Raw genomic sequence first — 24,613 nt, 5'->3', positions numbered from 1 at the left:
TGCAGATGAGGACGGAGCTTAGGCATTGGTGGAATGAGGCGTTATGACATCACAATCTGAACTCTCTAGAATGTTGCTACTTAGGATTTTAAAGTGTTTGAGGCTTGTGCAGATGAGGACGGAGCTTGCAGGAATGGGGCAGGGACAGGAAAATGAGTTCCCGCGGAGATGGGGAAAAATGTATTCCCGTGTCATTCTCTACTCTATTCATCTCATAAGTCCCTCCAATCCGTACCCTGCCAACTCCAGACTCCATCCCTTCTGTCTTGCTGCACTATATGCCTGGAACAGACTGCCTGAATCCTTATGTCAGGCTCCTCCTATAGCAATATTCAAATGCAAGCTAAAAGTCATCCAAATGATAACAAGAAATTGGAAGAGTTCTGATACTTTAAATTTTCCTTTTTTGGTGGGCAAATCTGTGTTCTAGTTCCAAATCTGAAAAAATGAATGCAGAATTTTGGGGAATAATAAGGTATTTAAGTTAGCAGCTTTTGTTGCATCTATTTAAGATATATAGTTATATATTTATGTCTTATATCTCTTTTAAATTAGGTTTCGTTCCCATACACATCCGGGAGTTATACATTCTGAGTTATACAGGGATGGGGGGAGGGGGAGGGGGGTAATGATATCTTTTAATTTCTGTAGTTCAAAAGTGCTTTGCAATGGTTTGATATTTTTCAGATGTATATATTTATGTTGCACTGTTCATATTGGAAAATAATAAAATTGATTAAAAAAAAAAAAAGTCTACTTTTTCAAGGCTGATTTCAACTCCTAACTCCATTCTATCATTCTCTCTGCTAGAAACTCCCCAACCCCTATTTATCCTGTCTGTCTGTCCAAATGAGATTGTAAGCAGATATGCAGAATTACAGATTTATTCAATTTGATATACCACATAGTGCAATGAAAGCAGTTTACAATTTTAGATAGAATAACGTTAGAAAAGAACGCCATATACCAGATAGGAAAGCTCCCACCAACAGCCACCCAAATACACAAAAACCCAATGCATTATTAAGAAAATGAAAACCAACTCTAAATAACCAATTCCAAATGTATCTTAAGCTGTTTCTGAAAACAAATTAAAGAACGCTCTTCCCACAAATAAGAAGGCAGAGCATTCCAAAAAATTGGGGCTTGATTTAAAAAAAAAAAAATATATATATATATGTATTACGTGCACTCATTAGACTACAGGTGTCAAAGTCCCTCCTTGAGGGCCGCAATCCAGTCAGGATTTCAGGATTTCCCAAATGAATGTGCATGAGATCTATTTGCATGCACTGCTTTCATTGTATGCTAATAGATCTCATGCATATTCATTGGGGAAATCTTAAAAACCCGACTGTATTGCCGTCCTCGAGGAGGGACTTTGACACCCCTGCATTAGACGGACAGAGCTGACCTTAGGGACTGTAAGTAAATTTTGGGTACCAGATCTTTAAGCCCTACCTGGCACGTAAGGCGTCGTCAATGTACACAATGGTAGCAAAACTCCAGACCGTGTCACTTTATATACTGAAAACAAGATCTTACCACTGTATCTTAAAACGTAGAGGCAACCAATGATAAGAAATAAATAATGGTCTTGCGTGATGGAATCTACCAACTCCGCCCATAAGTCTTAAAGTGGAATTTTGTGAAGTTTGGAGCTTCCGTGAATCCCCAGAAGACAAACCTACCAAAAGTGCGTTTGCATTATCCAAACATGGTATAAACGCCGCAGAGACCGTGTTAAAAATGCTTGCTTATCAATCAGTCAACTTCCACAACAGCATAAGTTCTTCTGAACAGGGACTGTCTATTACATATTAAAATGTACAGCGCTGCATATGCCTTTGAGTGCTGTAGAAATGATAAATAGTTCTACTAGTGGACTACGTGGCTTTCTTAAGGCCAGAATGGGCTATGGTGAGATTATGAACTTGGTCCCTCTGATTCCCGCTCTGTTGTTCCAGCCATTAGACTTCTCCTCTGCCCTGCCTTGCTCTTTTATGACAGGTTTTCTACAATATACAGCATAAGTCCAGAATATGTTTGGGGTTTTTTGTTTTTGTTTTTTTTTTTTTACAAAATTTGGTTTCTGTTATATAAAGTTTGTGAAATAATCACAGAAAGTATGTACATATGGCAGGTTTTTCTCTGAGATGACAAACCTAGTGTGGGCAGTTGGTTGTAGAAGAGAGGGAGAAAAGTACAACAGTAGGCATGACAGTCATGGTATGAAGGCGGGATCAAGGGACTTGGGCATGGCATGAGAGCAGGATGAAGGGACTTGGGGCATGGCATGAAGGTGGGTTCAAGGGACTTGGAGCATGGCATAAAGGCGGGATCAAGGAACTTGGGGCATGGCATGAAGGTGGGATCAAGGGACTTAGGGCATGGCATGAGAACAGGATCAAGGGACTTCGGGCATGGCATGAAGGCGAGATCAAGGGACTTGGGGCATGGACAGAACAGGGAGCAGGGCAGGTAGATATTTTTTTAGCAAAAAAGTGGAAAACCCTATCAGCTACCCTTGGGCCTGCTCTGACTGAGGGCAGGAAGCACAACGCTCTGCCAACATAGAAAAAAAAAAAAAAAATACCATGTTAGGAGCGATTTTATTTTTCGCAAATGTGGCAAAACAGGTAGAAAAGGTGACAGTCAAAGCCAGGAGGATATGTGGGTGCATAAAGAGAATGGTCAACAGGAAAAGGGAGGTGATAATGCAGAGGATGGAGTCAGTCCAGAGGGCTGCTACAAAAGTGGTTAGTGGTCTTTGTCATAAATCATATGGGGACAGACTTAGAGAACGTAATATGTATACTCTGGAGGAAAGATGGGAGAGAGAGGATATGATAGAGACGTTTAAATATTTCTGTGGTGTTAACGTACAGGAGGAGAGTCTTTTTCAAATGAAGGAAAACTTTGGAAGGAGAGAGCATACGATGAAGTTAAGAGGTGAAAGGCTTAGGAGTAATATAAGAAAGGGTGTTAGACACGTGGAATAGTGTCCTGAAGGAGGTGGTGGGGATGAAGACTGTATCTGAATTCAAGATAGCATGGGATAGGCATGTGGGATCACAAGGGAGAGGAGGCGATAGCGAGTCTTGTGGATGAGCAGACTGGATGGGCCATTTGGCCTTTATCCGCTGTCATGCTTCTCTGTTCCAAAATAGCATGCAAATTATATGCATATTATTTATGCAGATCAGCCCCTTAAAAAGGGGAGGAGCTATGCCTGGCCCAGCTCCTCCTCCTTCCTGCAGCCGACATTCTCCTCCTCTGCCCGGAGCAGGAGCCAGCAGGGGAAGTCACGGATCAGCTGAGCCGGTGGCCACCGCTCCTCCTTCTGCCAGCTCTCAGATGATCACGGCTCAGCTGGGCAGAGGAAAGGAGACGGGTGACTAGGTGCAAGCTGGGTTTTGGTTTTATTTAGAGGGGTGCATGTGTTGTGTGAGAGCACAACGCACAAGCAACCGCTACCAGCAGCTCCAGAGTTGCTGGAAATTTCCCCCATAAAAGGGGGGGGGGAGCATTCCTTTTAGTGGATCAGAAGGAGAGCTTATTACAATACTACTGAGCTCCTTGTAATGCATCGGAGCTCATTGCAATTGGGTAATGCATTGGGTTTTCGGTGACTGCTACGAGGATCGGTAGCAGCCACGGAGAACCATTTTGAACACTGGCAAGAGAGTTTCCCTGCCAGTAAGACTGCTTTAAAAAGTCTTACTGGCACAGAAACCTTTTGAGCATCGGATTCGAATTCTCCCAGCAGTTAACAGAGGTTTTCCAGTTAATGCACCTGACTGTTAACCTGGGTCCTAAGGTTCCAAACCTTTAACGTCGCTTAGTGAATTGGCTCCGCTGTGTTTATCCCTTTCTACTTTTTAGTCTTTCTCCAGGACCTCAGTTCTTTGATCCCTTTTCTTATTTCATCATTCTCTATTTGACCGTCTTTCATATTCTTCCTTCCTCCCCCTCCCCCCCTTCATTTATATGTCCTACTGGCTCCCTGTCCAAAGTCTTCTTGTTTCACTCCCCTAGGTACAAACTCATTAATCAAAGGTCTTCTCGTTCCTTCTATCTGCACAATTTGCTAAAGGTTTTTTTGGGTTTTTTTTTTAAAGCAACTTTGATAGCCCGTGTATCTGGGATTCCCATATTTGTGAATTTCTTATCTCAGATTCATTTATGAAAATAAGCTGCTATCATTTTTGAGGTTTTCCACAATGAAACCGCTCCTCATTATTGAGTCCAGGAGCTCTGGAACCCAGTCACGAAACAAGATCGGGATTTTAGTCAACTCATACTTGTAGTAAACCTCCCGAAGGCGAAGGGCTCCTCCTTTGATGATCTCTAGAGCGCACTCCTCCTGGGGTGCTGCTGGCATACGGAGCACATCCCCCACAGCATTCACAGCTGTGTCTGTGAGAAGGAAAAGGAAAGGGGGTGGGATTTATATGCTGTCTTTCTGTGGTTACAATCAAAGCAATTTACATATTATATACAAGTACCTGGGGCAATGCAGTGACTTGCGCAAGATGCATTGGGAATTGAATCTGGTTCCCCAGGTTCTCGGTCCGCTGCACTACCCACTAGAGCTACTTCTCCAATGTCTTTTTGGTGCAGATGAAACGGAGCCTAAGAGTAAAGGGTCACAGTTGCCCAGATAGTTCTCACTACTATCTGATGTGCCAATTTGTTTGAGTAATTTCAGGTTTTTGAAGCAATCCTAACCTGTGGATTCTGTGGATTTTTTGGAGCAACTGCTGAAGAAGTGAAAGATTGAGGGGACCATGAACTACCCAGCGCTCAACCTAGTCTTAGAGCGTTTCAGCTATCAAACAGCCTTCATCGGGGGACAATATTGCTGTTCTGCCACTTCCAAATTTATGAGCCTTTCTGATTTGGGGGATGAGTTCTATTGGTAACACAGTTAAACACAGAAACCTAGAAACTGACGGCAGAAAAGGGCCACGGCCCATCCAGTCTGCCCACTCTAATGACCTACCCCCTAACTTCCTCCGTAAAGAGATCCCACGTGCCTATCCCATCTTTTCTTAAAATCTGGCGGGAGCAGGAGGCCGGGGGGGGGGGGCAGGCCTTCAGGGGGGAGCAGGGCTTCAGAGGAGGGGGGCTTCTGGTGTAGAAGTACAGAGGGAGGAAGGGAAGGGGGGTTCAAAGAGATGTTCATATGCCAGACCTGGGGGAGGGAAGAAATAATGGGTCTAAAAACAGAGGAGAGGGAGAGAGATGGTGGAAATGGGATTTAGGGAGGGAAGGAACAGAAAGGGAGAGAAGTTGGACACAAGGGATGGTGTAGATGGGAGGAGGATAGAGATACTGGATAGGAAGGTAGAATGGGAGAGATGGTGAACCCTGGGGTTGTGGAGAAGGAGGGAGAGATGCTGGATGAAAGGGTAGTTAAGAGATGGTGGATCTGATGGGGTCCATCGCTGCAGCTTTGAGAATGGAGACGAAAAGAAGGAAACGGAAGGGGAGGACAGAGATGGAAGATGGATGGTTAACAAGGAGAAAGAAGAACATTACAAATGGGCAAGAGACCCTGTCAAGCGAGTTATCAGAAGACGTTTATTGCAGAGCCTGGGATCAAAATTATTTGAATAATGACCAGACAATAAAAGGTAGAAAAAATAATTTTATTCTCTGTTTTGTGATTACAATATGTCAGATTTGAAACGTGTATCCTGCCAGAGCTGGTGTTAGACTGCAAACGTGCGCTAGGATTTAACAGCGCCAGTGTGGGTAGGAGAGGGCAAAGGGGGTGAAGAGGCTAAAAAATATATTATACTTATTATTATCTATTTAAAGGGATCAGTGATAGAGCTGTGAGTTTATCACCATTGGGTAATTTGAATCTCCCTAGCTTATAGTGTAGTATAAAATAAACCCACCAGGATGTTTGAAAAAAACACCTAATTGGGCAGGAAAATGGAATCAAAATTTTTTTTCCTGAATCGGGAAGCATCACTGCGCACCCCTTAGCTCTTGAATCCTGGGCAGTCTACACCCCCCCTCCTCCTAAACCCCCCCCCTCCCATTTTTGTAAGCTGCTGATGCTATACCTCTTGTATCTGGAAAGGGAAGGTCATCTTACCTGTATTGATTAAGCTGAGAATGCATAATGTTATGGAGATATTGACATTCTTCAGGATAAATTCCTGCCTCAAGGAGCTGAAAAATCCATCTAGGGCAAACTTAGTTGCAGAGTACGGAACGACAAATGCTTGACCAATTTTCCCTATAGAAAAAAAATACCAGTAATTATTTTTTTACATATTTGAAAATGAAAAGTATTCCTTCTTCCTGTTTTCCCCCTTTTTATCATATATAAACACAGAGATAGAATCACAAATTAAGGAAATCATCCTAAGGCTAAACACACAGATATACATTTGCATTTCATACAGATGTCAACGTAAGTGCAGGACATACCCATGAATAGCACCGGGGGAGGGGGGTGGTGGACTGGGGAGGGGGGCAGGCATTTCCTCTCCCTCCCACCTCCCCTGCCCCACTATTTATGATTTCTATTTCCTGGGATTTAATAACTGCCTTTTCATACCTCTACTTATAAACTGAATCTAGCTCTCTGTAATGTAAAGTTATGCTATGTAAAATAATGTAATGTAAAGCTATGTAAGTACTGTAAGGTAATGTAAAGTAATGCAAAGTAAATCTACATAAAGCTATGTAAAGTAATGTATGAAAAATTATGTAAAGTAAGGTATGCAAAGTTTGTAAAGTAATGTAAAGAGCTGTATTGTCATCGCCTGGAAATGACCAGCCATCTTCTAATGTAATCCGCTTAGAACCGCAAGGTACAAGCAGAATAGAAATCACTAATGTAATGTAATAATTCAGGAACTCTTTTCCTTGTCTAGTTCTCTACCACTCTCTGGGTGAAGAAGAACTTCCTTACGTTTGTACGGAATCTATCTCTTTTTAACTTTAGAGAGTGCCCTCTCGTTCTCTCTACCTTGGAGAGGGTGAACAACCTGTCCTTATCTACTAAGTCAATTCCCTTCAATATCTTGAACGTTTTGATCATGTCCCCTCTCAGTCTCCTCTTCTCAAGGGAGAAGAGGCCCAGTTTCTCTAGCCTCTCATTGTATCCTTGTAGATTCTTCACTCCCATTCAAGGATCAAATAAACTCTCTCGTTAAGAAGTGCTTTTTCAGTTTTCATATGCCGAGGAAAGTCAGGGCTCTATTTGCAAATTATTTTGGAAATCATTCTCATTAAGCTTCCTGGGACCTGTTACTTGCATAATGTTGTTTTCATCTCATCCACTAGCTATAGCAGAAATTGACAGGGATTCACTTCTGCTCCTGCTCCTGTTTTTGGATATTGCGACTTTTCATTTTGCTGCTTATTCAGTTTCCTTATTCGTCTCTCCATATAGGCGGTTGCAGTGAGGCCTTCCTTCCTAGCCCTGGCAAGAGCTTCCGAAGGAAGAGGAATTGACTTTCTGCTGGATAAGGAGATGCACCAGGGGTGGAACTGGAAAGCCTGAGGATCATTCTACTCACCTGCAATTGAAGAGACCACAACGATGCTCCCATTGGTGCTCTTCAACATGGGAAAAGCCTCTACTGTCATGGTCACAAAGCTGAGATAATTAATCTCCATGAGCTTCCGTACGTGGTCAACCTTTCCATTAAAGAAATTGTAGTAAGAATCTCCCATGTGGTTGAGGATCAGCATGTCCAGACCACCTGCGAATATGGAGGAAATGGCTATTTCAGGTCAAGGGAGTAAGCAAAACAGGTAAAAAGTGTATGTGGCGAGGGGAGTGGGGGATCCGAACAGGAGATCACTCAGTTTCCCCATCTGTGCTCTGAAGCATAGGACAAAAAATGGAGGGTTTAAGTGCATTTGAGTCAGACAATGTGAGAGCCAGTAAGCACTGGAAGAAGCTACCAAGAAGACGGTGCTTTCTGGAGGTGGGGGGGGATTACAATTAGACTGATGAAACGTCCCTGGCATTAAACCACTCTGGGACTGGTTACAGTGGTTTCGGAATGGAATGCGTTAAATGAGGAATTCATTTCATTAAGATTCATTTTTTAGCCTAAGCACTCCAGGTTTTGGTGATGGCTTTGATTATCAAACTGGAATAAACAAACTGTTGAGTTGGCAGTATATTTTATAACCATAAACACAGAATACCGAATAGCTTTTCAGCCTTTTTCACCACACTCTTGGCAAAGACCATGTCATCCATGCTTCCTGCGATATAGTGAGCGGATGGAGCTCCCAGCTCTAAACACTTTGCCACGACCTGAAGAAGAAAAATCAAGTTTAGCATTTACACAGGGAGTATACGAATACGTTTCGTTACATTTGAAAGTTTTGTATTTCAAAAAACAGCCCGAAGAATTGATGCAAGCCTAGAAAGTAATGTATGGGTGGTCTTGGATTAACAATTAGAGAGAGGGTGTTGGATTTCCCAGAGTTTTGATTGGAACAGAACACAAAATGGGGAGAAAGGAGTGGGCTCAGGCCTACCCAACTGTGCTGCAGCTCTGAGCCCCAAGCCCCACCAGCTGAAGGCTCTTGGTATCTCTCTCTCCCTTCCACTGCAGGCATCCCAGTGTCTCCCAGCTCCGCCCCACTCCTCCTGCCGTATCTTTTCAACTCTTTACACTTTGCATACCCGCTGTCCACAGCAACCCAGAACCCTTCCTCTGACGTAACTTTCTGTTTTCCCATGGGTGGGACAAGGTCAGAGGGAAGGCTCTGGGCCAGCATGAGCAGAGGGTACAAACCGCTGCTCACTGCTGGTGAAGCACTGAAGAGCTGGAAAGGTATGGAGGGTGGAGGAGATGTATGGAATTGAGAAACAACTGGTTGTCTAGTGAGGAAGGAGAAATGTTGAGTGGGATGGGGGGTTGCACCCACCCACCCACCCACAGTGTCTGAGTAAGCAGGAGACACTTCTATGCCTTCCTTCCCCCCTCTCGTGCTCTACCCCACCCCTGTTCTCCTTGCAAAAAGCACTGTGTAAATGTAGTGGATATTTGCAAAATATCAGGTGCCATGGGCGACCTCTTGTACTTTCATGCGTCCATTCCAAACATTTACATGGGTTTGAGTGCCCAGGTTATAGATTTGCTCTTTATAGAGAGGGTGTCAGGCCAAAAATACATCTACACTTCTCCCTCCTTATTTGCGGGGGATACGTTCCAGCTATAGCCGCGAATATGGAAAAACTGTGAATATGAATTGTATTTGTTAATCGTGTTTTTTTTGTAAAAAATAGCGGTTTTGTTAACAAAACCGCGAACAACATATAAAATTCATATTCGCGGTTTATGGAAGGCAGGCCAGCAGTGATTCAGAAAGCTTTGCGCAGGCCAGCAGCGATTGAGAATTCTTTTGGCAGGCAAGCAGCAATACAGAAAGCTTTAAGCAGGCAAGCGATTTTCTCTATGCATGCTGGGAAGCAGCATTTCACTCTATGGATGCTGGGAAGCAGCGTTTTTCAGGGTTAAAGTTTTTGAACTTCGATTTTGTAGGAGAAATCATGGAAGCTGAGTGAATATGGTTAAAAGTTTAACTTTTTTTACATTACAGCAAAAGGAAAGGAACATTAATCATGACGTAATTTTTGGGGGCGGAGTCACCCGACGAAAAATCGGGATTACGTGAAACCGCGAGTGCAGAAACCGCGAATACGGAGGGAGAAGTGTATCTGCTTCAACGCTATCCAGTTAGATATGCAATTATACACAGGGTCAGTTCTGCATGCAACTTAATTTCCTATTTAGTTGCTAAATTACCACTTATTTGGCGATAAGTATCAATAATTAGCCTAAACAAGCACAAATTGAAAATTTGTGGTTACGTGCGTAACTGACTTATGCCTCTATTCTACAATATCACTTTTAATTTCTATTGCATGCAACACTAAAGGGAACTTGGGTGGGGCAGGTACAATGTTATAGAATATTTTCATTTATGTAATGTAATGTAATGTAATTTATTTCTTATATACCGCTACATCCGTTAGGTTCTAAGCGGTTTACAGAAAATATACATTAAGATTAGAAATAGGAAAGGTACTTGAAAAATTCCCTTACTGTCCCGAAGGCTCACAATCTAACTAAAGTACCTGGAGGGTAATAGAGAAGTGAAAAGTAGAGTTAGAGGAAAAATAAAAATAAAATAAACATTTTAACAAGACAGCATTGATCTAAATACTTTGGAAGGTAGAAGAGAGGAGAGAAAGGAATAGAAGCAGAAGGGGGAGCCGTTGAACAGTAGAATTCTGGAGAAATTTAAATGATAGAAATAGAACAAAACAAAGACAAAAGGCAAAACAATAGATAAGATTAAAGATAAATCATAAGCTGGAAAGAAAAATAAAATAAAACTTTGTCTTCAATCCACAGTTTCAGCGTCAGTGATGAAGTGGAGCAAGTAAGTTTAGGAGGAGCGATTGACGTTTCCAGAAAGGGCTTCTTCAGGGAAGAGACTTGGCAGACAGTCCCAGGATGCCTATGTCTCCTCCCCTGCGATGTTCTCCCATCCATGCATTCCCTCCCAGACACACTGCCCGTGCCCCAGCCACTCCAAGGAGTACTGCCCAGTACGTAAGTTTCAAGTTTATTAAAATTTGTTAACCCGCTTATCACATTTCTAAGCGATGTACATAAGTACAGAAGGATGCTGGGCTGTATAAAGAGAGGCGTAGTCAGTAGAAGGAAGAAGGTGTTGATGCCCCTGTACAGGTCATTGGTAAGGCCCCACTTGGAGTATTGTGTTCAGTTTTGGAGACCGTATCTGGCGAAAGACGTAAGAAGACTTGAGGCGGTCTAGAGGAGGGCGACAAAAATGATAGGAGGCTTGCGCCAGAAGACGTATGAGGAGAGACTGGAAGCCCTGAATATATATACCCTAGAGGAAAAGAGAGACAGGGGAGATATGATTCAGACGTTCAAATACATGAAGGGTATTAACGTAGAACAAAATCTTTTTCAGAGAAAGGAAAATGGTAAAACCAGAGGACATAATTTGAGGTTGAGGGGTGGTAGATTCAGGGGCAATGTTAAGAAATTCTACTTTACGGAGAGGGTAGTGGATGCCTGGAATGCGCTCCCGAGAGAGGTGGTGGAGAGGAAAACGGTGGCTGAGTTCAAAGAAGCGTGGGATGAACACAGAAGATTTAGAATCAGAAAATAATATTACTGGGCAGACTTGCACGGTCTGTGTCTGTGTATGGCCGTTTGGTGGAGGATGGGCAGGGGAGGGCTTCAATGGCTGGGAGGGTGTAGATGGGCTGGAGTAAGTCTTAACAGAGATTTCGGCAGTTGGAACCCAAGCACAGTACCGGGTAAAGCTTTGGATTCTTGGCCAGAAATAGCTAAAAAGAAAAAATTTAAAAATTTAAATTGACTCAGGTTGAGCAGACTGGATGGACCATTTGGGTTTTTATCTGCCGTCATCTACTATGTTACTATAAAATAAAACTAGGAATTACATTTACAGTTCAAAAACATTGTGCGAGTGCATTTCAAAACAAACTTGTAGTGAAACGATAAGCTTAGGGGGAGGAAATACGAATACAATATTTTAAAGGAAAGTGAGTTAAAGAAGGTAAGCTTAATAGGACAGGGAATTCTGGTTGAGCTAGTCAAAGTTGCAGATTATAGGTCGAACGCGTCTCTAAATAAGAGAGCATACAGACAGACCTTTGGCCGGCATAAATGCTCACACCTAAACTTAGCTGTGAAAATATAGAGTTGCACTAATATTTTACGCCATCAGTTCCATGTAGCTCTGCTGTTAAAGAATTCACGCTTAGCACACATCATTCCGGTGTCAAAATTTCAAGGTCATTTAAAAAAAATGTGCTCCCTAGTGAAGAGGCAGAGGGAGGGCGAAATGCCACAATTATCCAATTATCCTTACAGCGGTGAAATTCAGCTGCAATTTGGATAAGGGCTGGAGAGATGGTCATACACCAGGGACACGGACCTGCGGCTGGAGAATCAAGAGAAGATAGAGAGGACAGCAATTGTCGTGGGGGGACTCCATCATCAGACAAGATCACATGATCGAAACATTCAAATACTGAAGGGAATAATAGACTTAGCAGATAAAGACAAATTGTTCACCCTCTCCAAGGTAGGGAGAACGAGAGGAAACTCTCTAAAGTTGAAAGGGGATAGATTCCGTACCAACGTAAGGAAGTTCTTCTTCACCCAGGGAGTGGTAGAAAACTGGAACGCTCTTCTGGAGGCTGTTATAGGGGAAAACACCCTCTAGGGATTCAAGACAAAGTTATACAAGTTCCTGCTAAACTGGAACGTACGCAGGTGAAGCTGGACTTATTTAGAGCACTGGTCTTTGACCCAGCAACGGCAATTCTTATGTTCTTATGCATGTCGGGATTTACAGCTACTTCTTGGGTTGCCTAGGTTATACAAAAGTGATGGTTTTCTACAAAGCTCTAGGGAGGGATTAGGGAGGTGGTTGACCTTAACCCCCCAGTGTTTTTTGTATTAAACCCCCTCCCCCACCTTGAAGCAGTACTGACAAAGGGATTAGGGCTCTTTTTCAGCTTGGGGAAACATAGACGTGTGTTTCTAAAATGGCAGCCGTACATGTGTGTGTTCTACCATGTGGAACCCGTTTCTTGACAATTACAAAATGCACATAAACAGCACATATGTCATACATGTCCCTTCCTGCATGTACTTTAGAAAAGACTCTCTGCCGGCAGCTCCTTTTCTAAAATACTGACGAAAACTGACATGTCCCAACAAGGATGTCACGGTTCCAATTTCTACGTTTTTTTTCTAAAATCTAGTTTCACATGTGGAGTGGCACTGAATGTAGGTATTACGAGGGGCTTTCAATATTTTATCTGCCTAAGTATGAGCAAGCAATTTAAGTGAGTTAGAAAGTCCATTAAAGATGACCCTCACACTGGATGGCTTGTGCAAGAAAGCTGAGGATTTAATTTTGTCAGACAGATCAATTAAAGTCTCGCAAATAGCTGAAGAAGTGGGCATCTCGGCAGGTACACTTGAAAAATAATTCATGAAAATTTGGGCATGTCCAAGGTTAGTGCAAGATGGGTTCCAAGAAAGCTGATGCCATGTCAGAAGGCCACGAGGCTCCAGTGCTCTCAGGAGAACTTGGAGATGCTCCGTGAAGGGCAAGTGAATCTTTTTCATCGTTTGGTGACTGGAGATGAGACTTGGGTCTATCACAGAGATCCTAAGTCCAAAATGGAGTCATTCCCCACCCAAAGAAGTTCAAGACAGCAAAATCCTGACAACTGTCTTCTGGGATGATGAAGAACTTTTGCTTCTGGACTTCATGCCACACAAGGCAACCATAACCGGGGAAAGTTACACCAACACAATGATCGCTTTGCAGGAGTCAGTCAAGGAGAAAAGATGAGGAAAACTCACAGCAGACAGGTTTCTTCTTCACAGCAATGTGCAGGTGCACATGTCACGCAATCACAGGCTGCCCTCCGAGAATGTGGGTTTCAGCAGCTGAACCATCCACCCTACAGTCCAGACCTGGCTTCCTTGGATTATTTCCTGTTCCAAGTTTTGAAGAAATCTCTCCATGGAGAGCAGTTTTCAAGTGATGAAGACGTCAAGGAAGCTATGACGTCCTGGTGTGAAGGTCAAACAGAAGAATTATTTTCAAAGGAGTGGATGAAGTGTATGAAGCTACCTGGGGAGTGGGGACTATACTGAAAAATATTTTTTTATTTTTTTGAAAACTCTTTTCTTTCCTACCGAGGTAGATAAATTATTGAACGCCCCTTGTAATTTAAATATGGAGGTCAGTGGTGACTGGCACAGCTGAATATCACCCCCTTGATTCACACGAGAACCCACTCTTCAACCAGACGACCACAAAAAAGTCTCTTTTGGGGAAAAAGATTGCTCCTCAAATACCTTTTTAAGCTTTTCCTCTCTTCGTGCTGTTATCAGAACATGGGAGCCCATCTGGGCCAGGTGATATGCCATCTGCTCACCAATTCCAGAGCTGGCACCAGTGACAATGATCCGCTTCCCTTTCAGCAGCTCTGAAGAGCAAAAAACAGGAAAAGTTGAATTGCCACCAAAACATTGCCACATAGGGCGTGGGGAAGGAGCGGATGGAGGGGAGGGGGGCAAGAAGAGGAGAGAGAGGCACCTCTCACCCTTGCTACGCCACAGCCAAAGAAATTTAATGGACATCGGAGCGTTTACGGCGCGGCAGCCGCTACCGCAGCTTTGTATAAAAGGGGTGGGGGTAAATCTATATTTCAGACAATCTACACGATTCTAGGTGGATCACAAATTAACATAGAGATTTAAATAAATATAAATTAACATAATTAAGGGCTCCTTCTACAAAGCCACAGTGGAGGTTTCTACCACGGGCTGGTGAGGTAAATGCTCCGATGCTCTTAAGAATTCTTTGAGTGTTGGCGCATTTATCTCCCTGGCCCACGGTAGAAACCTCTACCGTAGCATTGTAAAAGGAGCTCAAAGTCTTCTAACAATTTCTACTTCATGAAACGCTGATCTCGTGACCTTATCGACCTGGTCACGTAGAGTTAAAACAGGATCCAGTATAACCCTCGAGATTGTAATCCTTTGCACAAACTGAAATTCAGTCCCATCAATTCCAATTCTTCCACAGGATGGCTAGATATGAACGTAACTTGAGTCTTACTCACATTTAATTTTCAATGATTTGTTTTCATCCACTGATTTATTACAGCAAAGTGACATGGTCAAAAAAATCCATAGGGGGGAATCTTCTTTTCTTTTCTTTTTTAAATCTTTATTCATTTTTAAGCCATAAATAAGTGCAACATATTATACAATCATATTCCACTATAAAAGCACTTAAAATCATTCAAAATTGTAATCAATGACAAATAGATATATCACCCCCATACTCAAATTAAAGAATTAAAAATATTTTCCAACCCCCCCTCCCACCCACCCTGGACGTGCATGATCAAAGGGCAAAATCAACCATCAACCATCACTCTTTGCAAAATTTTGTCAAAGGCTCCCAAATCTTCAGAAACTTTTTGTAATGTCCCTGTTGTATAGCCATAATACGTTCCATTCTAAAGACATGACACAGAGACTCCCACCAAAAGGTATAGTTCAATCGATCCCAGTTTTTTTCAATTTCCTAAAATAGGGGGGAATTTTTGATAGGACGGCAAAGTCTGAGTTTGGACAATTTGGGAAAGATGTCCAAAAATCCAGTAGAGAAAACGTCTCTCTTTTTTGTTCAAAAATGGCTTGTTAGAAGTCATGAGCTGGCAAGACATTACATTACATTAATGATTTTTATTCTGCCATTACCTTGCGGTTCAAGGCGGATTACACAAGAGGTTATCTGGACATTTCCAGGAGAGTTACAAAGTAGAGCAGGTTACTTCGGGGGAGCTTTGGCCATTTTTTCAGGGTCATTATAAGATAGATAATTTAGTTAGAAGGTTGTGGGATCTGGGGGAAATTGAAATACTTCCTGCGGTGTTAGTTTGTCTTGATGGTTTTCTTGAATAGCAGGGTTTTTCTTTCTGAAAATTTAATTTTTCACATTTATAACCCGACTACAACCAAGTGGCGGGTTATAAATATGAACAAAAACAAAAGACTTGTGAAGAGTAGATGCCAAAGATGAAGACTTTATTAGAACAAACAAATAATCCACATAAAAAAGTCTACGGCCTGAACCTCTGGAAACATATGGACCGAACACAGTCCGTGTTTCGACACTATTGTGTTCTTCAGGGGTCCCTATAGGTCCTATATGCAGTCTTGTGGATTAAATAAAAACTATGAAGGGGCATAATCAAAAGAAACATCTAAGTCCGTTTTGGGCCTAAGTCGCAAGTCACCCAAAGTCGGACATGGGAAAAAGTCCATTTTCGAAAAATACATCCAACATGTTTTTTTTTAAAAAATCGTCCAACTGTACGTCCAGCCGCTAAGTCATCCATCATCAACCAAAAATTCATCCAAGTCACAAACGCCTAGAAAAAGACCTTTTGGGCATGCGAGGGGCCAGAAAAGTGATGGACTGGACACCCAGACATGGCACCAAGTAGTGGGATATCTTACAGGGCACTGCTGTGAACTTCACAAAAAGGGTCCCACACAAATATCTCACTATAGCTCCTTTATAGCTCATGGTGAGTCCCCCAAAACACCCCCAGAATCTACTAGATGCACCTATCTATCACCCAAATAGCCCATGGCTGCGGGAGCCACTTATATGGCAATACAAAAGGGTTAGGGGTTTTTTTTTTGGGGTGTGCACATTTTTCACCATGAATGCAGTGATTAGAGTGGCTTATGGGCCTGGGTCCTCCTCTCCATGGTTCACCAACCCACCCCCCAAGACCACTTAAGCCACCTCTGTGCAGCTCTACTAGGCTTTTCTCTGCCAGGCTGCCAGATGCTGATGTTCTGGAGGAAGACATCTAAAGTTGTTATTATGATTTTTATGGGGGTTGGGTTGGGGAGGGTGTCAGTGATCACTGGGGCAGTGTGTGTGTGGGGGTCTGTACTTTGTATCTGCAATGCTTATCTGGTCACTTTGGATACCTTCTTGTGACTTAGACCTGGTTTTAGATGGCCTAAGTCTCAACGTCCAGGTTCCGTCTAGGCAGTGTTGTAGAAGTCTAGGACGGCCCACGGCCCGCCCAAATCCCGCCCTCGACACTCCTCCTGACACGCCCCTTTTAGCTCTGGTCGTTCAGCGGCACTGTGAAGGCCTAGGTCATTTTTAAATACGTCTAAAACCCGGTTCGATTATCGGCACTCGGACGACTTGTCTCACTGATCGTCCAAGTGCTGATTTAGGCTGGTTTTTAGACGTTTTTCTGTTTCGATTGTGAGCCCCATAGCCTCTGCGCTGGCGAGCTGTACTTGGTAGCGGAGATGAGCTTACACAATATAAGTAAATCAAGAACAGCACAAATTCATTTTACAGCATAACACATGTTCTGCGTAGATTCTTTCAGCCTTGAGGCGCTTAATCTGCCAATAGGAAGAATTTTATGTACAACTGTGTGGGGGTTTTTTAACAGCTTTTTAAAGTGCATAAAGGAAAAGCATTGCACAGCTTAGGCCCCATTACAGCGTGTTGTATGCACTGCAAATCAGACAGAGCTACTCGTCTTCCCTCACTAATCCGTAAGTCTCTCCTTGAACAGAAAAATTGTATCACGGACCTAAAGTGAAGGGGAGCGGTAGAGTACAAGCTTTGAAACACTAAACAGAGCATCTTATTACGTTCTTTGAATGCCTTTCTTTTTTAAAAATGAAAGGGAAAGGGATTAGGACTTGCACGGTCTGTGTCTGTATATGGCCGCTTGGTGGGGGATGGGCTGGGGAGGGCTTCAATGGCTGGGAGGGTGTCTTAACAGAGATTTCGGCAGTTGGAACCCAAGCATAGTACCAGGTAAAGCTTTGGATTCTTGCCCAGATATAGCTAAGAAGAAAAAATAAAAAAAATTTAAATTGAATCAGGTTGGGCAGACTGGATGGACCATTCGGGTCTTTATCTGCCGTCATCTACTATGTTACTATGTATATTGCCTTTTGGTAGTTACACAAGCACACTCAAAGTGGTTTACATACAGGTACTTCAAGCATTTTCCCTGTCTGTCCCGGTGGACTCACAATCTGTCTAAAATGAGCCCCATAGTTTTTACATAATGTTGACCTATTCTGGAAAAAAAACAGGATATTGTCTGCCTATATCCTATAGTCAACCCTTAGGGTGATAGGCACCAATGGACCTCAAGACTGCCCCCTGTATTCAGGGTCCAATGCTACAGCTGAGCCCCTGTGAGACTCTTCTCCTCTCAGACAGCCATTTGGAAAACATACCTGGTTTGAACTCATCACCACCTGAGTAGAAGTACAAGGCCAGAACAAGTCCCAGCAGGGGAATGAGAAGCTTTCGGGACAACAGAGCCATGGTGCAAAGGGAACAGCAAAGAGAGAAAGAAACTGCAGCAGATTTGATTTCAAGGTTGCAGAGCAGAAGCAGGAAGCTCCTAGCCAAGCGCCTGATCAGAGCTTGGCAGCTTGGGTTGTGGGTGGGAGGAAGGGTCACGTGTTCTTTCTCTGGGCAGATTAACCTTTGAGACTAGTGTAGATAGTGAACTCAAAGATTTGATACAAAAATTATAGCCTGACCTGGTTAGGATCACTAAATTCACTAGAAAAAATGTTCTAAATATTCCCGTTCTGCACAGTCTGGAATGTTCACAGGGCCGACTCCCAAATTTCCCTGAGTCATCCCCAGTATATTTTCTGCAACACGAGAAGATACATAGGAAAAATTGGCTTCATTTCTTACTTCAGTTTTGAGGACTTGAAACATTTTCATTACAGAGAGTATAAAATGGGCCACCAGAGGGTGGCAGCTCCCTTAGCTTAGTCATTTGCAGTAATTTATTTATTTAATTAAAATATTTATAGTCCACATTTTCCCACAGTTCTAAGCGGGGCATAAATCATTAATACATGCACAAAGGGACAAATTCTATAAACGGTGTTCCGATTGTAGGCAGCGGTAGGCTTCCTATCACTGTCTAACCAGCCAATCGAGACGCATGGTTCTGAAAAAAAAAAAAAACTAACCAAGGCAGTTGCGGTTGCAAGGAGGTGTCTAGACATGCTTAAGCTTGTACAAGGCTGAGGGTGGTTTTGCCCGGAAGTGGCCTTGGGCGAACTTAAGCAGCTCTAGGTGTTGCCCTAGGTCCTTGATAGGCCCCTGAAACGTAGGCCAACATTTCAAATAGATGTGTTCACTAAGATGATCACTACAAAGAAATCTCCCTGTTGCCATCAGCTGAGCGGTTTCAGCAGGGAACCTGTCCCCCCCCCCCCCCCAAAGTCAGCCGGCACCCCTGATCCCCCCATCCGACAGTGTCAATAGAAGGAGGAATGCCCACTCCCTCCCGCCGCCACCTCGAACCCCTGACACTGTCCGCAGCAAAAGGGATTCCCACTCACTCCTGCAGCCAACCCCGTTGATCCCTCAAACCCCTGACACCACCCACACACATCCAATTGGAAGGAGAGATGCCCACTCCCTCCTGCTGCCAGCCCCATCGAGCCCCCGAATACCCAACACTCACCCAACACTCCCTGACACCCTAACATCCCCCCCTGATACCTCCCAAACACCCCTTCCCATACCTTTAGGAGATGGCTGGCAAGAGGGATGCCCACTCCCTCCTGGTGGCAGGCCTGCCTCTTCCAAAATGGCAGGCCTTCCCCTTCCTGGTGCATTCTGGGAGGGGCCTAAGGCTATGATTGGCCTAGTCGCCTAAGGCTCCTCCCACCTGGGCCAACCAGACAGACATCTTTCCCAGTCCATTCTGGGATGCACTGGGAGTGGCCTAAGACTCCAATTGTCCAGCTACCAAAGACCACTCCCATGATTCTATAAAGCATGCCTAGCAGTTGAGTGACAACTGTCTAGACCAGTGCTTAAAAGTTAGTCATGGTAAGGCACCGTTTATAAAATCAGGCCCACAGTGCATAACATTTTTTACCAGGCCTGGGTCAGTGTAGAAGGGGTTGGTTGAGACAATGTTATGCCAGCTTCTGGGATTTAAATACCAGTTTTGTCTTTTGTAAATTCCTTCAACTTTAAAAAGCAGATGGGAGCTGACAGCAGCCGTGTCCGTGTCCGTGTCTAAGTCTAACCAAGAAAAATCTTCAAAGACTTCAGCGGATCCAGAACGCTGCGGCTAGGTTGATCTTCGCAAAAAAGCAAATTTAATTATGTTTCCCCGCTTCTGTCAAAACTTCACTGGCTTCCGGTGATTTCTAGGATTCACTTTTAAATGTACCTGCCTAATATTCAAGATCCTACATGGCATTCTTCCTCCCATAATCCCACTATCCTGGAATTCTTTGAGACCTGACACTACCAGATCCGCCCACATACTCAAACTATCTTTCCCCTCGTTAAAAGGCGTCATGTATGCAGGGAAATTAGGGAAATCCCTTTTCTTCAAATTCACTGAGATTTGGAATAACCTCCCTGCCCCGCTGCGGAACCTAGGCTCATCCCAATTATTCCGAAAGCATCTGAAAACCTGGCTTTTCTCCAAAACGTAAAGCTAACTATTGAAAATGTAAAGCTAGCGATCCTCTTCATAACCTCTAATTTCTTATTATGTCCTTCCCTCATTTATTGAATTTACCTGTAAACCCTACTGAGCTCTATCTTCATGGAGATGATGCGGTATGCAAACTTCAGGTTTAGTTTAGTTATCCTGTACTTTCCTAAGTAGCATCAGAAATCCCTTTTCCTTCTAAGAAAAAATGCAGCTGTTCTGGGTCAAAGAAAATATACTTATTTTGTAGGTAATTAATTAAACATTTACAGGGAAACCTCAACTGAAAGGAGGCTCCCAAGGAAATAACTTTAGACCTATATTGCAAGAATTCCTTCCTTTGGATTTGAGTCCATCTTGAAACATCCGGGAAAATATAAACTTTTTCACCCAAATAGAAAAATCTGTTTTAAGTTAAAGTATGATTTCAAGATCATGTCCTTGTCTTGAAGCAAAACGAAGGAAAGTATCAATGTAGCAAAACCCAGAGTTTCAATTTCAGAAGATTCCAGTACCTCTGAAATTCCTAACTGTGCTTGTTCTTCCTCTTCTTTCTTTTCTGTCATAGTTCGTTTAAGAAAACAAAGTTTTTGTATCGGAGAGATAGTAGACTCTGAGATTTTCATGGATTTGAATCTTTCTTGGGACGTGCGTTTTCTGGAGTTAATTCACTGCCTGTAGATCTAGGCCCAGATGCATTAAAGTCAGCGATTGTCGTTAAACCAGTTTTGATCGCTTTAGCGACGATCACATTTGCCGACCCGATGCACAAAATGGTTCACCGCGTATTTTTCCCCTCGATTGCCCATTTTCCGATCCAGCTATGCAAACTAGCTAAAACCCCACGCAAACTAGCCAAGTGACTGATGCACTAATATCACTTGGCTATGCACAAAAAAAACCAAAAGCCCAGGGGTTTTAGTGATCCCAAAAATGCGACAGGTCGAGACCAGTTGCTTACCTGTCTAACCATAGTTCAACCCTTTTTTTTTTTTTTTTAAATGGACACAGATGCTGTGCGTGTCACACATGCACAATATCTGCCCCATTACAACATAAAAAAGAGAAAAAAGCCGCCCTCTCCATGCTTCCCCTGCCAGCCCTGCGCAAGTGTCAGAGTTGCTCTCACAGCGAACAAACGGATGGGAGAGACGGGGATTACGACGAACCTCCGCGTGAATCATTTGCGTGTGAAATTTCTAGTGCATCAACAGTTCTTTTAGAATTGAACAAAAATCGGAGCGGAGCGGACCCACGCGGTCTTACCAATCCTGTTTAGTGCATCTGCAACTAGCCAGAGAAAGAGGTAAAAACAGTGAAGATCTCCTGTCTGCTAGCCTGAGCACTTTCCTTATTCTGGAAACGCTCCATCCTACTCCTCTGGTGTCTTTGGTACAATTGTAACAATTTATGTGCTACAGTATAATCTTGTTATTACGGACTTCAAGGGACCTGGAAAAACGGTCCGTTATATCCAGAGTCTGTTATAGCCAGAGTTGCATTTTGTAAAAACTTTATTTAGGTCAACTTGAAACAATATTCAATCAATGAACAACAGTCACTGCACAAACATATGAGCAACATCAAAAACAAAACTCAGCAAAACATTGGTATGGCACGAAACGATTGCAAAACCAGAACGCGAAAAGATGTTCTAAAGCAGTGTTCTTCAACCTTTTTACACCCGTGGACCGGCAGAAAAAAAAGAATTATTTTGTGGACCGGCAAACTACTAAAAACCCCGTTTCCGCCCCATCTCCGCGAGCTCAGTCCCCACAAATCATCTGATCCCATCCACACAAGCCTCAGTTATGATTTTATATTGAATGTATTTTATTAAAGTATAAAAAGAAACAATATTCTGTAGAATTGTCATTTTATAAATACAAATAATTCAGAGCAAGGATCAACAAAACCCCTGTCTCCCCTCCCTTCACATATATCCCCTCTACTATCAAGAAAACTGAACAAGCCAAATTATTATAGAATGCTACACAGAAATATCATGCTAACAGAATACTGAAGTAACACATGACAGGAATAGTTTTAGGGGAGTGCAACTAGGGCAACTGCCCCCTGGTCAGAGAGCGCCCTAAGCCAGCTGGAAGCTAAAGAAGCACTGCCTGGGTTTTGCAGTCCCCAGTTATGTCTAACACCAGCTCTAGCAGGATATATATTTCAAATCTGATACTGTATATTCTAATCACAAAATAGAAATAAAATTATTTTTTTCTACCTTTTGTCGTCTCTGGTTTTTGCTTTCAATCTTTTTTTCACTCTCTTCCTTCCAGCGTATGCCCTCTCTGTCTCTTCAATCCAGCATCTGCCCCTTTCATCCACTGTCTGTCCTCTCCCCCTTCCATATGGTATGTCTTCTTTCTATGTCCCTCTCCCCTTTCCATCCAGCTTGTGCCCCTCTCTCCTTTTTACATGATTCATTCCAGCTTCACTGCTCTCTTCATTTTTATCTCTCCTACACCAGATCTATCATCGTTGTCCCTCTGCTTATTTTTCTGCTGACCCCTTCCTATCATCAATCTCTCTACTTTCTCATGCCTGTGTCTCCCCTTCCCCTCCTCTAATCTCTATGCCAGCTGTTTCCTTCCTTTTTCCATTCTCCCTTCCCTCCTCCTCCTGTCCAGCAGTAACTCTCTTCCCTTCCTCCCCTCCCAGCAGCATCTCTCCATCTCCCTCTCCAGTAGCAGCTGTCCCTTTTTTTTCCTTGCCCAGCAGCTTCCCAGATTCCTTTCCCTCCTCCCCTCCCAGAAGCATCTCTCCTTCTCCCTCTCCAGTAGCAGCTGTCCCTTTTTTTCCTTGCCCAGCAGCTTCCCAGATTCCTTTCCCTCCTCCCCTCCCAGAAGCATCTCTCCTTCTTCTTCTCCCTCTCCAGTAGCAGCTGTCCCTTTTTTTATCTTGCCCAGCAGCTTCCCAGATTCCTTTCCCTCCTCCCCTCCCAGAAGCATCTCTCCTTCTCCCTCTCCAGTAGCAGCTGTCCCTTTTTTTCCTAGCCCAGCAGCTTCCCAGATTCCTTTCCCTCCTCCCCTCCCAGAAGCATCTCTCCTTCTTCTCCCTCTCCAGTAGCAGCTGTCCCTTTTTTTTCCTTGCCCAGCAGCTTCCCAGATTCCTTTCCCTCCTCCCCTCCCAGAAGCATCTCTCCTTCTCCCTCTCCAGTAGCAGATGTCCCTTTTTTTTCCTTGCCCAGCAGCTTCCCAGATTCCTTTCCCTCCTCCCCTCCCAGAAGCATCTCTCCTTCTCCCTCTCCAGTAGCAGCTGTCCCTTTTTTTTCCTTGCCCAGCAGCTTCCCAGATTCCTTTCCCTCCTCCCCTCCCAGTAGCATCTCTCCTTCTCCCTCTCCAGTAGCAGCTGTCCTTTTTTTTCCTGGCCCAGCAGCTTCCCAGATTCCTTTCCCTCCTCCCCTCCCAGATGCATCTCTCCTTCTCCCTCTCCCTCTCCAGTAGCAGCTGTCCCTTTTTTTTCCTGGCCCAGCAGCTTCCCAGACTCCTTTCCCTCCTCCCCTCCCAGAAGCATCTCTCCTTCTCCCTTTCCAGTAGCAGCTGTCCCTTTTTTCCCCTGCCCAGCAGCTTCCCAGACTCTGATAGTGGTTTTCTCCCTTCCCAGCAGCTCTTCTTACTTCCCAGCGCAGCGATTCACGAAGGCAGCCTCGGGTCCTTTGTTGGGTCGCGCCGCCTCTGAGGAAAGAGAAAGTTGCATCATCAGAGGCAGCCGCGACTCAGCAAAAGCCCCGAGGCTGCCTTCGTGAATCGCTGCGCTGGGAAGTAAAGGAGAGCTGCAGAGAGGGGAGAAAGCCACTGTCGGAGGCTTCCCAAGATCTCTCCGGCCCAGCGCATGCTTCCGATGCTGATCTTGCAGAAGTTCAAATGAGTCAATCTTGCCGGTCCTGTGCGGACCGGCAAAAATTTCCTGCGGACCGGCACCGGCGGTTGAAGAACTGTGTTCTAAAGCATTATGTCATACTGTATGGGAAAGAAAAATAATATTTTATTTTATTCTGGGCTGCATTTTGATACTATATCACCGGTACGCTACGCGCCATGTAGGTGGAGCCTGCATGTCATTTATAGCCAAAGAAAACTACAGCTAAAAGCGGCTCTGGGGACCAAATCGGTTGTCCGTTATATCTGAAAGTCCGTTATATGCGAGTCTGCTATATGTGATGATTTTCTGTATGTTTATAATGGCGCACGGCCGGGACCAGCAGATCTTGTCCGCTATAGGCGAGGTTCCATTATAAGCGAGTCCGTTATAACGAGATTATACTGTACTCTTAAACTACTCTTGTTTTTGGCAGAGTAAAGAAGGTCCATCCTCTTGGTTTTACCCTGAAAATGTTATAAATACTCTCTCTTTAGCCTCAGCTTGTTTACATATTGGACCGGATAAGGACACCGGAATGCTGGCATGCTCAGAGAAAGCGTACTTTTCCACAGCACTTTGAGAAACATACTG

General features: G+C 43.8%; 2 protein-coding genes across 2 annotated transcripts in view; one reads left to right on the top strand and one right to left on the bottom strand.

The window, feature by feature from the left end:
- Positions 1–7,582, top strand: part of C13H1orf74 (chromosome 13 C1orf74 homolog) — a 56,388-nt gene extending 48,806 nt beyond the window's left edge. The window contains exon 2 of the transcript XR_004536738.1: positions 7,421–7,582. The gene's annotated coding sequence lies outside the window, so the exon portion shown is untranslated. The remainder of the gene's footprint in view (positions 1–7,420) is intronic.
- Positions 869–18,095, bottom strand: HSD11B1 (hydroxysteroid 11-beta dehydrogenase 1). Its single transcript, XM_033917722.1, has 6 exons — positions 17,898–18,095; positions 13,944–14,074; positions 8,188–8,299; positions 7,548–7,733; positions 6,113–6,256; positions 869–4,419 (listed from the first exon to the last, which is right to left on the bottom strand). The coding sequence occupies exons 1-6, from the start codon at positions 17,986–17,988 to the stop codon at positions 4,184–4,186; spliced, it is 900 nt and encodes a 299-aa protein (XP_033773613.1). The 5' UTR covers positions 17,989–18,095; the 3' UTR covers positions 869–4,183.
- Positions 18,096–24,613: the final 6,518 nt, after the last annotated feature.

The sequence above is a fragment of the Geotrypetes seraphini genome, chromosome 13 (assembly GCF_902459505.1).
Source record: "Geotrypetes seraphini chromosome 13, aGeoSer1.1, whole genome shotgun sequence".
Classification (NCBI taxonomy): Eukaryota; Metazoa; Chordata; class Amphibia; order Gymnophiona; family Dermophiidae; genus Geotrypetes; species Geotrypetes seraphini.
This window is presented reverse-complemented; position numbering and strand designations above follow the sequence as displayed.

Excerpts from the sequence above, each read along its gene's own strand:
- HSD11B1 (XM_033917722.1), bottom strand. The coding sequence starts at position 17,988 with ATGGCTCTGTTGTCCCGAAAGCTTCTCATTCCCCTGCTGGGACTTGTT. Across the intron at positions 8,300-13,943 it reads GAGAGGAAAAGCTTAAAAAG|GTCGTGGCAAAGTGTTTAGA; the intron begins GTATTTGAGGAG and ends TTTCTTCTTCAG. Across the intron at positions 6,257-7,547 it reads TGTGGTCTCTTCAATTGCAG|GGAAAATTGGTCAAGCATTT; the intron begins GTGAGTAGAATG and ends TTTTTTCTATAG.